This window comes from Euleptes europaea, chromosome 11 (genome assembly GCF_029931775.1).
Source record: "Euleptes europaea isolate rEulEur1 chromosome 11, rEulEur1.hap1, whole genome shotgun sequence".
Taxonomy (NCBI): Eukaryota; Metazoa; Chordata; class Lepidosauria; order Squamata; family Sphaerodactylidae; genus Euleptes; species Euleptes europaea.
Genome location: NC_079322.1, coordinates 24,455,495 through 24,469,935, shown reverse-complemented (window position 1 = coordinate 24,469,935; position 14,441 = coordinate 24,455,495). Strand labels below are relative to the sequence as shown.

General features: G+C 43.2%; 1 protein-coding gene across 1 annotated transcript in view; it reads left to right on the top strand.

Moving 5' to 3' along the window:
* ITGA9 (integrin subunit alpha 9) overlaps positions 1–14,441 on the top strand; it is a 275,713-nt gene that overhangs the window by 51,210 nt on the left and 210,062 nt on the right. The window contains exons 6-10 of the mRNA XM_056857744.1: positions 1,643–1,772; positions 3,774–3,859; positions 5,946–6,014; positions 8,248–8,385; positions 13,338–13,443. Of these exons, the coding sequence (XP_056713722.1) occupies positions 1,643–1,772; positions 3,774–3,859; positions 5,946–6,014; positions 8,248–8,385; positions 13,338–13,443 (529 nt within the window). The remainder of the gene's footprint in view (positions 1–1,642; positions 1,773–3,773; positions 3,860–5,945; positions 6,015–8,247; positions 8,386–13,337; positions 13,444–14,441) is intronic.

Below are 14,441 nucleotides of genomic sequence, written 5' to 3'. Positions count from 1 at the left end.
GTATTCTTGGGAACAGATTCTTGAGTGAAGAAACACTCAAACAGCATAATTTATGAATGGCATGGGCTCCTTCCTCATGTGCACTTTTTCAGGCAATAGCCATAATTTATTGGCATGTGCTCCAATTACAAATGACGGTGCGTATATTCTTCCTATGAGAATTAGCAGAGGGATTAGCATCTTGCATTTTTCTTCCATAATTGCACGGTGCAGGTTTGGATGCAAAGCTCACCATCTTGAGAAATCGCCACTTTAATGTTCTGAAAAAAGTTTCTAGTGCCATTCCTGCTCCACACCATCATCTGCCATGGGTAACGAGTGTGAAACAATATGGTGTGGTTATGCCACAGGTTTCATTGCCACACAGAACGGCGTCGCTGGTTCGGGCGGCAACCCCCATGTGTTGTGTAATGTCTAGTTCAGCCGTAGGTGAAAGTCTAAAGGAATACTTTTCACAGGGTTTAATTGTTCTGGTTCGTGTAAGCATCACTTGAGCTACAATGTGCTAAAAAGGTTTCAGCGGGATCGTTCCAGGTTCATCTGGTCTGGGTGGCAACGTTTGCGATAATGTTTTTGATCACAGGAGCCTTTTGTCGGCAGCAGCTGTTTCCTGACTTGTCTGCAATATCGAGGCCGCTTCTGTTCCCATGCTCCAAACTCCCCGAGCCTGCTCCTCGTTCAAAAGATGGCTTTGAACTTTGGAGTACTCCAGCCCGAGAGTTCAGCCATTTCAGTATGAGCAGGAAATGTAGATAAATGAGTTCTGGGTCAAACAGGCAAGGGCCTAATGTATACTGTCTAATGTTTTCTGTTGGGAGGCTGGTGGAGGTGGGTGGGTTGCTTGCTTATTCGAATTTCTTTCTGTCTTGCTTTCTTGAGTAACACGCTTGCTCAGAGCAGCTAACGGTCCCTTCAAAGCACAGCAGTAAAAAACTAAAATGTTATAGAAAAGTGCAACAGGACAGCACTAAAAACAAAACCTCCAGTAAACTAAAACAGAAAACAAAATGGCAAAGCAAATCTATCCAAAGGTATGAAGAAATAACAAAGGGTTCTTTCACACATGCTGAATAATGCACTTTCAATCCACTTTCAATGCACTTTAACAATCATTTGCAAGTGAATGAATGAATTTTATTTGCGGTCAAAGACCAATAAATACACACTATATGTAGCAATCATACAGCATTTCAGATACTGCATGTTGTGAGCCCAGATTATCCTGATCTCATTCTATTTTGAGGAGCCCCATGGCTCAGAGTGGTAAGCTGCAGTACTGCAGTCAAAAGCTCTGCTTGCGACTTAAATTGGATCCCGACAGAAGTCCGTTTCAGGTAGCTGACTCAAGGTTGACTCAGCCTTCCATCCTTCTGAGGTAAAACGAGTGCCCATCTTGATGGGGGTAAAGATTAGATGACTGGGAAAGCAATGGCAAACCATCCTGTAAACGTAGTCTGCCTAGTAAATGTTGGGATGTGACGTCACCCCATAGGTTAGTAATGACCTGGTAACTTTTATCATGCTATTGTACTTTTAACCTCTCATTTTTGTGCTGAGGACAAAGTTGAGTCTCAAACACTTATTTGCTTCACACTGTAATGTTGGATGGAAATTTGTGTGATGTTACTCTTGTTTTTGGTAGGAACTGGTTGTTATGGGAGCTCCTGGGTCTTTCTACTGGACAGGAACCATCAAAGTTCTGAACCTCACTGACAGTACTTACTTTAAACTGAATGATGATTCTGTGATTGCCAAACGGTATACCTACCTAGGTGAGTAATGTAGACATTTCAAATTTTAATGATAGTCTGTCTTCACACAGTATTTCACAGTGGGAATATTGACGTAGATCTGGACTCTGTGGTTGTCTGACAACTCTTGACCTAATGGTTCTCAAACTATGCTGTGTGGAGACTGGGATTCTATAGAATGAGGTCTCAGCAATGAAATTAGTTATGGCATGTCATTCATGTACCACTACTGATCTTCCCCTGGAGTGGTGGAGAACAGAATATGTTCTGGGGTACACTGTCAGCTCACATAGGTGATGGTAAGGTCCAGTACGCCCTGCCCAGTATGTCATGTGACTTGGTGTAGTATTTCTTTTAAAATCCTACAAATTCTTTGCAATGTGCAGGGGTTCCATGGTAGATGTCTTAATGGAGAGGAAAATGTAGGAAGGTTTTTTTTTTTTAAGTAGCAAGTTTGAAAACTACCGGTCTAACCTTTAGATTGGGATTCTGAACTCTTAGGTTCTACTCTCAGCCCACTGATACTGGGTATTTATCATTAAGTTTCTCTCTCAGAATATAGCTAACTTACACACTTAACTGTTACTGCTTTCTTCTCCTATATCCTAGGAATTGTCATCACTGTCTCTGTGTGTATGTGTATGTGTGTGTGATGTAAATCTCTATCAGGAAAACATCAGCATCTTTGAAAATCAAATTGTTCAATAGGGGTTGCTCAGTTTTTATTTTTGTCATTTAGTTTGTCACAAAGTGTTTGGGAGGTGAATTCATTAATGGTCTTGGTAAAGAAATCTTTTACCGATGATATACTGTTCATAAGAGAATATGCCAGGATAAGATAACATCACTGTTCATTAATAACTTGGGTTGATAGTACAGCAAATTTGGTAAGAGAAATACTGTACGTGTAATGGCTTCTGCTTGGTCCCCGGTGGCTACTTGCTCTGATTATGAAAACATCGACAGACCTTCACATACCTGATATGTTTGGCATGTTAAGCCTAGGCAATGCTTTTAAAAATCTGAGACTGACCTCTTAGACACTTTAGCCTTCAGTCCTGTACATTTTTTTTTAAAGACCACTTAGAGGAAGCCACAGGAGAATAGTTAAGTGGGAGGTGGGCACATAAATATTGAAGATGAAGAAGTTTTGCCTGAAGAGCTCTGAAATACAGCGTTTAGCTCTGATAAAAGGCCTATAATTCAGTGTGTATGTGTGGTGTGTGTGTGTGTGTGGGGGGGAGGACACAAAGAAGGAGTGGGGGCTGAGCCTTTTCTATTTTCCCCTGGTATCATAATATATCATGTTTAGTGGAGCAAAAAGGAGCAATTATTGATACCCCTCTTTCAGATTAAATTTGTTCCCTTCCTTAGATATATACTTTAGTTTTTGAGCTCTAACCCAGCCAGATTGCTTTACTCTTGTTTTGAGCTCTAACCCAACCAGAATGCTTTACTCTTGTTGATAAGAGTAAAGCATTTACTCTTATCTCTTCTCTACTCTAAGCCCATTGCTTTTTCTTCTTCAATACAATTGGGGTAGCAATTCCAACTGCGGGAGTACTGTTCATTTTGGTGTATATGGAGACTGTAGTTTACAGGTATAAAGGATGAATCTAATTCTTGCTATGTGTTCTTCTCTGTTTGTTCTTTTCTTTCCTTGTGCATCTGGACTCCTTAACTGCTTTCTTCTCAGGCCCCTTTCTTGCTTTCATATGTGGATCTTATTGCTTTCAGGATTTCCATCCAGATCTTCACCATCTTGTTTTTGTGAAAAACAGTTAATTGCTTATTGTAATTTTCAACCTTGAATTGAACGCTGGCCACTTCCTAATAATCTGAGGGGTTTTTTTTTTTTTTTTGCCTGATGCTAGTACATTTACACCCTGGAAGGAGGAAAGAAAAAATCTTGCCATTGTCCAGATGGCTGACCTGCTCTTGTAACCAGTTTCCTTTTTTGAATATGTCACCTTTCTCCTTCTGACCCCTCCCCGATCCTCTACCCTGCTACACCCTGTTCAGGATACGCTGTGACAGCAGGTCATTTCTCTCAGCTGACGACCACAGACATCGTGGGAGGAGCTCCCCAGGATGGAGGCATTGGAAAGGTGTGGTTCTTAATGAAACTTTGACACCCTTGTTCATGTGGCAGTGATAGACCTATTGTCAGTTTCTGGAAACACTGATGAACAAGAGGTGTGGGGCTGCAGGCTAATTTCAGCAGAGCCCCTGAAAGAGATTCCTTGGCATTGTTATCATGTATGATTATTTGTTATACTTTTCGAAATGGGCAAAGCACTTGCTGTGATACTGAACTTATTTAGCTTCTCAGCAGTCAAGTACAAGATTATAAGGCTGTTTAATACTGCCTGCTTTCAGACATATTTAAACCACAGTTCATTGAACAAGCCCTGGTTAGTCTGCCAATGTACAGAACAGGCCACCTCAGGAATCTCAGCCTGTTGCCTGCGTCCTTTCCTGCCTCCAGCAGCATCCCCAGATGTTATCTCAAGCTCTCTTGCATTGCCAGGCAAAGTTAGTATGAACCACAGTTAACAAGCCATGGGTTAGAACCCTAGTTGAACACCTATGAAGATAACACAGACTGGGAAAAGGGTGTACAGATATATTTTATAAACTGTGGTTTATTGTGATGTCTGAATGCAGAAAATCCCAGTTTGTCCGGTATCAGTGCCCCTCTAGTATACACAGAGAGAAGTGCACACCAACAGAGAGCTTTGCTTCTCCAGCCGTATTCAGCTTTAGATGGCACCTTCTATGGACACTCTGTCCCCCTGACTTCTGGCTACTACCAGTTAGCTCCCTTCCCTACTAGTGATAATTCACCAGGTGGAAATAAGCTGCATACTTTCTCAAAAGAGAAGGAGGCAGCTGTAAAAGGTCTATATTTTTTCAGAGGTGAACACTTCAGGAATTCAGGGAAGCAGCTAGGCAGAAAGGGGTAGCGGGAGGGAGACTGATGATCCTTAGGGTGATGAGGTGACTTGGCTTGCCCTATGCTTTGCTGCATCTAAGAAGGAACATGCAACACGTGAATTGGGATTAACAGGCCCACAACTTTATTGACAGAACAGCGGTGTAGCCCAACAAACCTGTGACACGTGCAGTGCCAGATTTCGATGAAGAGAGGCCCTAGGCTATTCCACTTCGGAAGCCCCTCCCAATCCCCCACCCTCACGGCTAGAGGAAGATGGAAGACTGTTTGAAAATGACCTAGCACACGGTTCCAAAAATGCAGCATAAACACAAATTCCAGTTCTTCCATTTTCTGCAAAAGATTGTTAGCTTGAAGCCTGGTATCACCCTTCTCATTAACATCAGAGTACAAATGACTAAGGGCCTCAGAGATAGCACTGCAACTTTCCAAAATAAAAAAGGCCTATGACTGTGTCAAAAATGTTATACACCTTGGCCAGAGACCCCCTAGATTTTGAGGCCCTAGGCTTAAGCCTGCAAGGGCTATAGGTAAATCCAGCACTGGACACATGACACCTTTGTGGGGATCGGGCTAGATTGTTGGAACCAGCTGTCAAACATTTCTTGGAATTTAGCTGTCTGGCCATTGGAACTGAAATGCCAGCATTCCACTTGTGCTTCCTCGTGACCTACCACTAGGCCTGGTGAGAGGTGGGACTGGTGAGGTGTGCTTTCCATACAGTGGCCGTGTTCCCGGCATCTGTGTTTCCCAGGGATGTGGGACAGTCCTCTCTGGGCCATGTTGGTCCTATGGAGGTAGCCCCGCCCCACCTTATTCTCAACAATATGCCTTAAGGCAACTTGATTTGGTGCTCTGATCAGTTCCCATCTCCACACACCAGTTCCGAGTTCCACAAGTTGTAATGAACGAACAGATTGCTCTAAGATTTATTTCCACTGCCTATATGTAACTGCAAGGGCCTTGGGCAAAGGGCAGTACAGAGTAGGCCAAAACTATTTGCTCCTGGCCATTGTGGGGCAGTGGATAACGAACATCACACTAGAAGGCAAAAAATTCCCACTTGGAACTGGAGCAGCCAACCTCCACCTGTACTGCTACCTAAAGGGAGGGGTGAGTAGGTAGGTTGAGTCCGCCAAGCAAGAGGGCCACATGGAATGTCAGTGATTTAATTTCATATATAATACACCTGTGATGAAGTTAAATTCTTTGTTGCTTTGTTTTGTTTAATTTTGCAGGTATACATTTTCCGAACGGATAGGAGGTCTCTTTCTCTTGTAAAGATTTTTCAGGCTTCGGGTAAAAAGGTGAGCAATCATTAAGTGAAACAAGAGTTAGTTGTTCTACTTAGTATGGAACAAGTAGCTTCTGCTCTCAGTGCTTCTGACTAATTCAATACCATTTAGATTGCTCAGAAGTCACAAGTACGTATCCATTAAGGCTGCCCATGATTCCCCCCCATCTCCAGCTCTCTTTTCATCAAGGCTGCTTCATATGTGACAATTACCTAGAAAGTCTTTGATGTTGGGGGATGATATGCTTTATCCCAGTCCCCATTGCTGGAGGCTCCCGGATCCTTACTGGCAGTTAGCAAAGAAAGGAATAAAAGTAACATTTCTTAGCTTATTTATTAGAAACATTCCTATCCCTTACATTCAACCCTTGTCACAGCAGCTCACAGTCCTAAAGCATAAATAAAATTCATGGTACCAGATGGGAATAGCAAAAAAGCTAATGTTCCCCCAGTAAGACCAGCTCAGTTATGTCACACACTGTATTGCTGTTGAACGAATAATACTGTTTTCCCATTTCAAACTGCATAAATCCATGACACTGTTCAAAAATGTATCCAGGGCCTACTAGTGTATGTTAAAACCTAGCAAGCAGGCAAAAATCCACAAAGGAAATGCAGATGCAAACTATTTTACAATAAACCCCTAAAATCTAATGGACTAGAGATCTCTCTTCCTCCGTCAGTAGCTTGTAAATGGTACACACAGCTTTTCTGTATTTGAAAGGTCAGTTTTGACTAAATTAGGTGTGGTTGCTTCTGCATGCCTGATATCATAAATTGGCCCAGTCTTTTGGCTCATCTTGGTCAAAGGCAAACTAAGTGACCAAACTAAGGAAGGCAGGGAAATGTAAATGCTCAGCCAGTAAGCATATGATGAGCTGAGATTCATAGTATAAATTCCGTTTGACATCTTTTGTGATTCCTTACTCAGATGATTCCTCACTCGGGCTAAATATTTGTGCAGTTCGGCAACAGATTTATGGGGTGCAGTCCCAGTTTCACAGTGGATAAATAGACACAAAAATGTCCACAAATGGTTGTGATTCCTCAGCAAAAATCTAGAGCAGTTCAGGGCATACTATCACTTGGTTTTCACCTGGAAACTATGCTAAATGGTTTGTCTGGGGGTGGTCATGACAAGAGAATTGTTAATCTTGTTGGATGGCATCTTCCGGTAGGTGCCTAGCTCTGGAGCTAATCCGCAGGTTGTGCAGTTTTGGCTGTTCAAGCTGTTGCATGAAACTTTCTCTGTGACAGAGACATTGCGAAAATCAGCCTCCGCTCATGACTTGTCTGCCATCTTGACTCTTCTTCACTGGTTTAACAAACCACAAAATCAGTGCTTGTGGTTTGGTGATTCAATGAAGAAGACTCAAAATGGCTGACAAAGGGATTAATGTCCTGAGTCTGGAGCTGACGGGGCACACTTCATATATCTGAAGTCTCTTCCTTCAGGGGAAGAGTCCTTAGGCCAGAGGAAGGCGTCAGACTTGTTTTCAATGGTGCTTGCTTCCTGGCTTAATGTGTATTCTTTTTAACAAGGTGAAGTAAACGTGAGTTTGATTTTCTAATGCCTTTTGGTCTGCAAAACCATGCTTGTGGAGCCCCTGACAGATGTCCGAATTGTGACAGTGTTCTGGATCCATATGCTTGTATAAGATTTACCGCAGGATGAGATGAGTCACAATCTGCATATGTGTTGGAGAGTTCACAAAGGCCCACGTGTGTTGCCTTCATTGAATTAAAAAATGCAAGTGTTCATTGGCCTTTCAAGAGAGCCAATGTGGTGTAATGGTTAGAGTACTGAACTAGGTCTGAGAGTCCCAAGTTCAAATGCCCGCCCGCCATGAAACTTACTGGAAAACTTTGGCCTAACCTACCTCATAGGATTGTTGCAAAGATAAAGTAGATTAAGAGGAAGCCATGTATACTGCTCTGAGCTCCTTGGAGGAAGTGCAGGTTAAAAATGCCCTAAAAAAGTAATAAAGCCACGGCTTTTGAAGTATAGCAGTAACTTATTTTAAGATCCAGCTGAAGGTGTGAGTTTTACTACTTTAATGGGGGTGTGTATGGAAACAGGCTGCTGCAGTTGCCAACAGATTCCCCTGAGAGAATGACTAGGAACTTCTGGTGTCAGATAAAGCTGCAAGTTGCTACTTAAGTTACAAACAAAGAAAAGCATAAATGATTTCCTCCTGTGTGTGGGCAGATACTGAATGCTTTGTTGTGACTCGGCTTGGTTGCAGATGGGCTCTTACTTTGGCTCCTCCTTATGTGCAGTTGATCTGAATTCTGACGGGCTTTCAGACCTCTTGGTGGGAGCGCCCCTGTTTTCCGAGATCCGGGACGAGGGTCAGGTCACCGTCTACCTCAGCCGAGGAAATGTGAGTATGGAACTCATGCACGTGATCTGGGGGAGTCTTCTGGCACCCGCCTGTACAAACAGATGTGGGCTGTTTTGCCCATTTTTATTCAAGATGCCAACTGCCTCTCAAAATGTGAAGCAGTAATTACTTGTCTTTAAAATATGTCTGAATATCCAAAAATCAAGTTAATCTTGAGTATGCTACTAGAAGCCAAGCCATGGTAGTCTGTAGTAACAAAAACATCAAGGGTTGCCAGATCCCTCTTTGCCACCGGCGGGAGGTTTTTGGGGTGGAGCCTGAGTCTTTTTATATGTTATGCTGGCCTTTGGCTGTAATAAAGATGTATAAGGGGCGGAGCCTGAGGAGGGCAGGGTTTGGGGAGGGACTTCAATGTCGTAGAGTCCAATTGCCAAAGCAGCCATTTTCTCCAGGTGAACTGATCTCTGTCTGCTGGAGATCAGTTGTAATAGCAGGAGATCTCCAGCTGCTACCTACTATCAGAAATCACTTTTTACCCCAGAGACCATCATATTTATTGTGGCACGAGATTTCATGGATTCGTCTTGCTTCTTCGGACTTGTGAAGGGAACTATGAAGTCAGTAGTTACATATATGTGGATATAGATATCCCTCTCCCTCAGTTTTACACAGCAGGGCCCAAAGGCCAAGAAAATGCAAGAGAAAGCATTATCACAGTTCACTGGTGAATATAGGCTCCTATGGGGGTAGATGTATCCCATTCATGCTATCGGGTTCCAGGGCTTGGAACTCCAACCCTTGAGGAGTGGGACCATGTGTAGTGAGCTGCTGTGGGTAATGTGTGCTCAGGCATGAGAGCCCTCTTCAGAAGCAGAAGGGAATGTGAGAGATGGGACTGATAGGCAGCGTGAAGCCTCTGGATGGACCAGATGTAGAATAAAATGGTAAGAGCAGGGGTGTCAAATGTATGGCCCGTGGGCCGGATTCTGCCCCTTGAGAGATTTTATCCAGCCCACAAGCCAGCCAAGGCAGCCACCCCCACCCCCATCTGGGCTTGCAAGGCACGACCCAACCTGACCAACAAATCCTTCAAGTCTAGATTTGGGAATGGCCATCAGTGGCTCTGGCCTGGCCCATACATCCACGATGGCCAAAGTTTACAGGAGGCGCCCAAGCATTAGCGATTTAGTGGTAAATCTGCATAGGACGAGAAATATCCCCTAAAATAGTGCATTCTCTGTAATGAGAGAGCTGTTCCCCAGTGCATTCGAAACGCAAGTGCAACACCATTAAATTTTCTCGTGAATTCTAGTTCTGCAACATGATGTGGAGATTTCCTTTTTAAGCGTAGTGACTTTTGGCTTAGCCGTAGCATCTTTTGAGGGAAATAGAAATAAGCCTGTTTAACGGGTAACTCAGGCAAAATGGAGAGAATAGGAGCCTATGGGGGGGGGGAAAGTCATAGAGTTGATTTTCATTGTTACTTATGAAAAAATCCGGGCTCGGGACAAGAGATGACTGGAGGCTTTGTTGCCCAACTGTATATTGCACAACCACCGTGACCCCTTTGCTGAACAAACAGTAGCCTAGGGAAATAATCAACATAAACTTCCTGTCCTCTGAAACGAGCAGGACTTGTTTCGAAAGAACATGAACCATATGGGTTTTCTCAGAGATGCTTCTGTTTGTGAAAATGTCTCTTTCCCCAAATAAATGCTGTTTGAGTTTAGGTTTTTAACATGTGGGTCTCAGACCATGACCACTTAGGTCACTTCAGGTCAAGCATGCCCACCTGCACCCCACTAGTTTGGGTTGTCAGACAGTTAAAGTAGCATAACAGCATTGTGGGTATTTGGAGATAAGGGATCTGAAACTCTGAAAGGCCTTTATGGTATAGAATAAGTGGTGGATGAAGAGCCCTTCAGATTGTGATGAAATAACCTTGGCAGACGTTTAGCTGTAAACGCTGCATTTTGGAAGGATGGATTCAGTCCCTGGTTTGGCTACAATAATGCTTTGACTTTAGCCCGCTGAATTTTCTGTGCCGGGTATCTCATCTATAAAATTATATCCCTCAGCGTTATGTTTTCCACGTTAAGAATGCTTGTGTCCTGCTATTCTGCAAGGTTGCGACCAGGGGGATGGCCCATTCGTCCTGACAATAACCCTGAGATTATTTTAAGAGCCGAGAGAAAGTGCTTGGCTTGACCCACCGGTTGCACTCTGTGGTATCATTGCGATTTGAACTCAGTCTCCTCAGCGGTAATGAGTTGTTTGCCGTTGCAAAGTACTTGGTCATGAGGCAGAAATGGGGCATAAACAGACAAAAGACCAACGAATAAGAGGCCTCGCCAAAATATAAAAACAGCAAATGATTACCGGTTGGTTTCTGTGACCCCTAAAAATATAGGGCATCAATAGAAGATTATACTACTTTCCAAATGCGTTCATTGGTTATTCCCCCCCTCAAAGCTTTGCTTAAATTAATGCCAGTAAAAAGCATGCTCTTGATCTGTCGCTGTGACCAGGACCGCTCAGTTCGATTCTCGCTTCCCCCGCTAAGTCTCTTCTCCGATGACTTGCGCGTGCCGAAAGAGAGAGCAACTTTGCCCATATAATATTACTGTTTGGCATGTGGAGCCTTAGGGTAAAATAAAATTGTTCCTAGCAGTGAACACTGAAGAAAAGAAAAACACCGTAAAAACAAAACTTTCCCCCCTTTGTTTTCCTTACAGATTCAGTATGTAGGGTTTTCTTTATGTCAGCAGCTTTCCAAATGACTCCCCCCATTTAGTACAATTTCCTGAAGACTCCCTCAAAACATTTCATTACAGTTTCCCGAAATCAAACTGTTCTCATTCACAAACTGAACAGGGTAAAAACACCTTGTGATGTTTAAAGCTTGTCTAAGCAATCAGGTTTGGTTTGTTGTAGGAATGTTCTCTTTCTCTGGAGGCATAGGAAGTCGATAGCAGAAACTGACTTAAATGCAGATGTGAAAAAAATTGGTTTTTCGTGGGGATTTTGGTAGGATTTAAAGACACTCTTTAGTCTCGTAGATTGTTCTTGAACATGAACTTGCCTGCACTCTTAAGAATAAACTGCTTGCCTTTATTTTGCAAAGTGGTTTCTTTGCTTCTGCGATCCCTTCGCTTTGTTACCTACCCCTCTGACTGCTAAAGGTATATGATTTTTTCCATGAAAAATCAAACCAAATACAGCGGGTTTGTACCACAAATCAAGTCTGAAGTATTGGGTAGTCACTCTCACATCTTTGCAGCCCTCTTCTGCTTTGGTATGATTATTGTATCTAGTCTCCTGAGCAAGGGAGTTGTACTAACCCTATGTAAACCTAGCTATGGCAGACCCTCCCCCAGTGATGGACTCTAATCCGGTGAACTGGGTTGATTTCCCCACTCCTACACATGAAGCCTGCTGGGTGACTTTGGGCTAGTCACAGTTGTCTCCGAACTCTCTCAGCCCCACATACCTCACAAGGTGTCTGTTGTGGGGAGAGGACGAGAAGAAGATTGTAAGCCAGTTTGATTCTCCTTAAAAGGTAGAGACAGGAGCCCCGTGGTGCAGAGTGGTAAGCTGCAGTACTGCAGTCCAAGCTCTGCTCACGACCTGAGTTCGATCTCAACGGATGTTGGTTTCAGGTAGCCGGCTCAAGATTGACTCAGCCTTCCATCCTTCCGAGGTCGGTAAAATGAGGACCCAGCTTGCTAGGGGTAAAGGGAAGATGACTGGGGAAGGCACTGGCAAATCACCCCGTAAAACAAAAGTCTGACTCGTAAACGTCGGGATGTGACGTCACCCCATGGGTCAGGAATGACACGGTGCTTGCACAGGAGACCTTTACCTTTACCTTTAAAAGGTAGAGAAAGTTGGCAAAAAGAAACCAATTCCTCTTCCTCCTCTCCTGGAGAGATCCATTTCGGTGCTGTTGATGGTGGTGCTTTCAGCTTCACGTGTATGAATGAATTTGGCAGCTGTGCCTAAGAAAGCATTCATGTCTCACCTGTATGCTTCAGAATTTCCTTCTGAACACGGTGATGGGTTAAAAATAGAGGAAAGAGAACTGAACAATGGGTTATGAGCCATATAACTTCCCTGACTTTTTTGTTGCAGTTGCATGGGTGTGTGTGTGGCATGCATCATTTGTTAATGCTACATTGTCTGTACTCACAAGTGCATTTATTTCACGAAGAAAAAGTCAGATTTTCAAAATGACTACGTTTTGCTATCTGTTTGTTCTTGCTGAAGCATAAACTAGTTTTGGCTAGTGCCGAGGATGTCTGATGACTTAATTTCCCTGATTGTCCTATATTTGTTACATGTATTATTTCCCAGCATCTCCCCCCACCCACCCCCCAGAATGGCCATGTGTTGCCTGCTCATACTACTCAAGGTCCTGGACTTCTCGGTAGCTGGACCAGTATTCTGCCAAATGCGGAATGTCACTTCTAATGAGGAACATGTGAGGGATATGCCAACCAGACTTCCCACCCACGTTTTCTGAGGAAGGATTATTACATGGGATTTCTGCCACATATGTGCTGTTCTAAGGTTTCATCGCATTTATGCCTTTGAACGAGACAGAAGTGGCTGAACGCTAGTTGGGTTCCTTCCTCGCAACTGTCAGAGCCCTTCAGTCGTACATGGATTTTTACCCACAGCACATAAAAAGTGACGGGCTCAAGCAGTCCTTCACATGTTATCGTTTGTCATTAATTGGTCTGTTACTCTGTCCTCCTGGCCGGCTGCTTCCTTTTCAGGAGCAATTAGATTCCTTTTTAAAATGCAGAGTGTTTCCTTTTGTAAGAGGCAGGTTTTACTGCGCTCACTGAAGTCCTGGTCGGAGTCTTAGCCCCGTCGTACTCCAGGTGCTTCCTGAGGGACATGTGCCCCCGTGTGTTCCAGCAAAGAGGCCACATATCATTCAACACTTACTCTGTTTTTCTTAGCCAGTCCTATTTCCTGTTTGCTAGGGAGTCCTGGAAGAGCAGCTTGTTCTGAATGGTGATAATGCCTACAATGCACACTTTGGGGAAAGTATGGCTTCCCTGGGGGATATCGATGATGATGGATTCCCAGGTCAGTGCATTTCCTTTTCATACATGCGCTTTGTTTGTTCTTGCTTTTAACAAGATGTGTCCAGTGGTTGGGGGCAATGCGGCCAGAGTATAATCCCTTTGATTTTAGAAAGGAATGTTTAACATTAAATTGAGCTGTCCAGTGATAAAGAATCCTTAGTTGATTAATTCAAGAGATTAATTTAGATATATTTGCATATAGCTCATCCTCCCTATAGAGGCCTTCTTGAGATATTGATGGAAATGTGGCAATGCACAATTTTTCAAACATTAGCTGTTATAGTGATATAATATTTCTCTTCTATATTGTCCTCTGTGCAAGTCGAGTGATGAATAGGTGCATCCACGCCTACTGAGATAAATTTCTGTACTGAATTTGCTGCTAGGCTAAGCTGTTGCTGTTTTAGGGTACATGCAAGAGTATTCTTAATAAGCAAAAGCAAAGCAAAATTGTTAATGTTTCCCACTCCCTGTCTCTTTAACACACCAAAATTATAATGCCCTCCAAAAGTTTGCTCTTAACTCTTAGCTTTGCCCGGTCAATTAAAATGCGTCACTTATGAGTGCTGACTCCTACTGATTAATCAACTATCATTTTAGTTGCTCTCATTATAAATGGTTTCATGCTCAGAACACTAATTTTAAGCCAATTTTGCATACATATATATGAATTCCTTTTAGCACTGACTTGGGCCATCTATTTCAATTTGTTTCAGATAAAGACTTTGGAAACGTTGTATTCCAGACAGATATGTTCAGTGGCTGTGCCACTGAGTAGCTTGTGCTCCATGTTGCCAGTGTTAACTTCATGCATACACAGTATCTTATATTTCTCTTAAACTAGTAAAGCATGGGAAGACATGCAGCCATTCTCCTGTGTATTGCTGTTGTTATTGGTAATAGCTCGAAGAAGTGTTTCTTAAAATAGGCCTGGGGACTCGTGAGTATAACAGAGGGGGAAAGTAGAAAAGAGTGAGAGTCCAGCAGCACCTTAAAGAC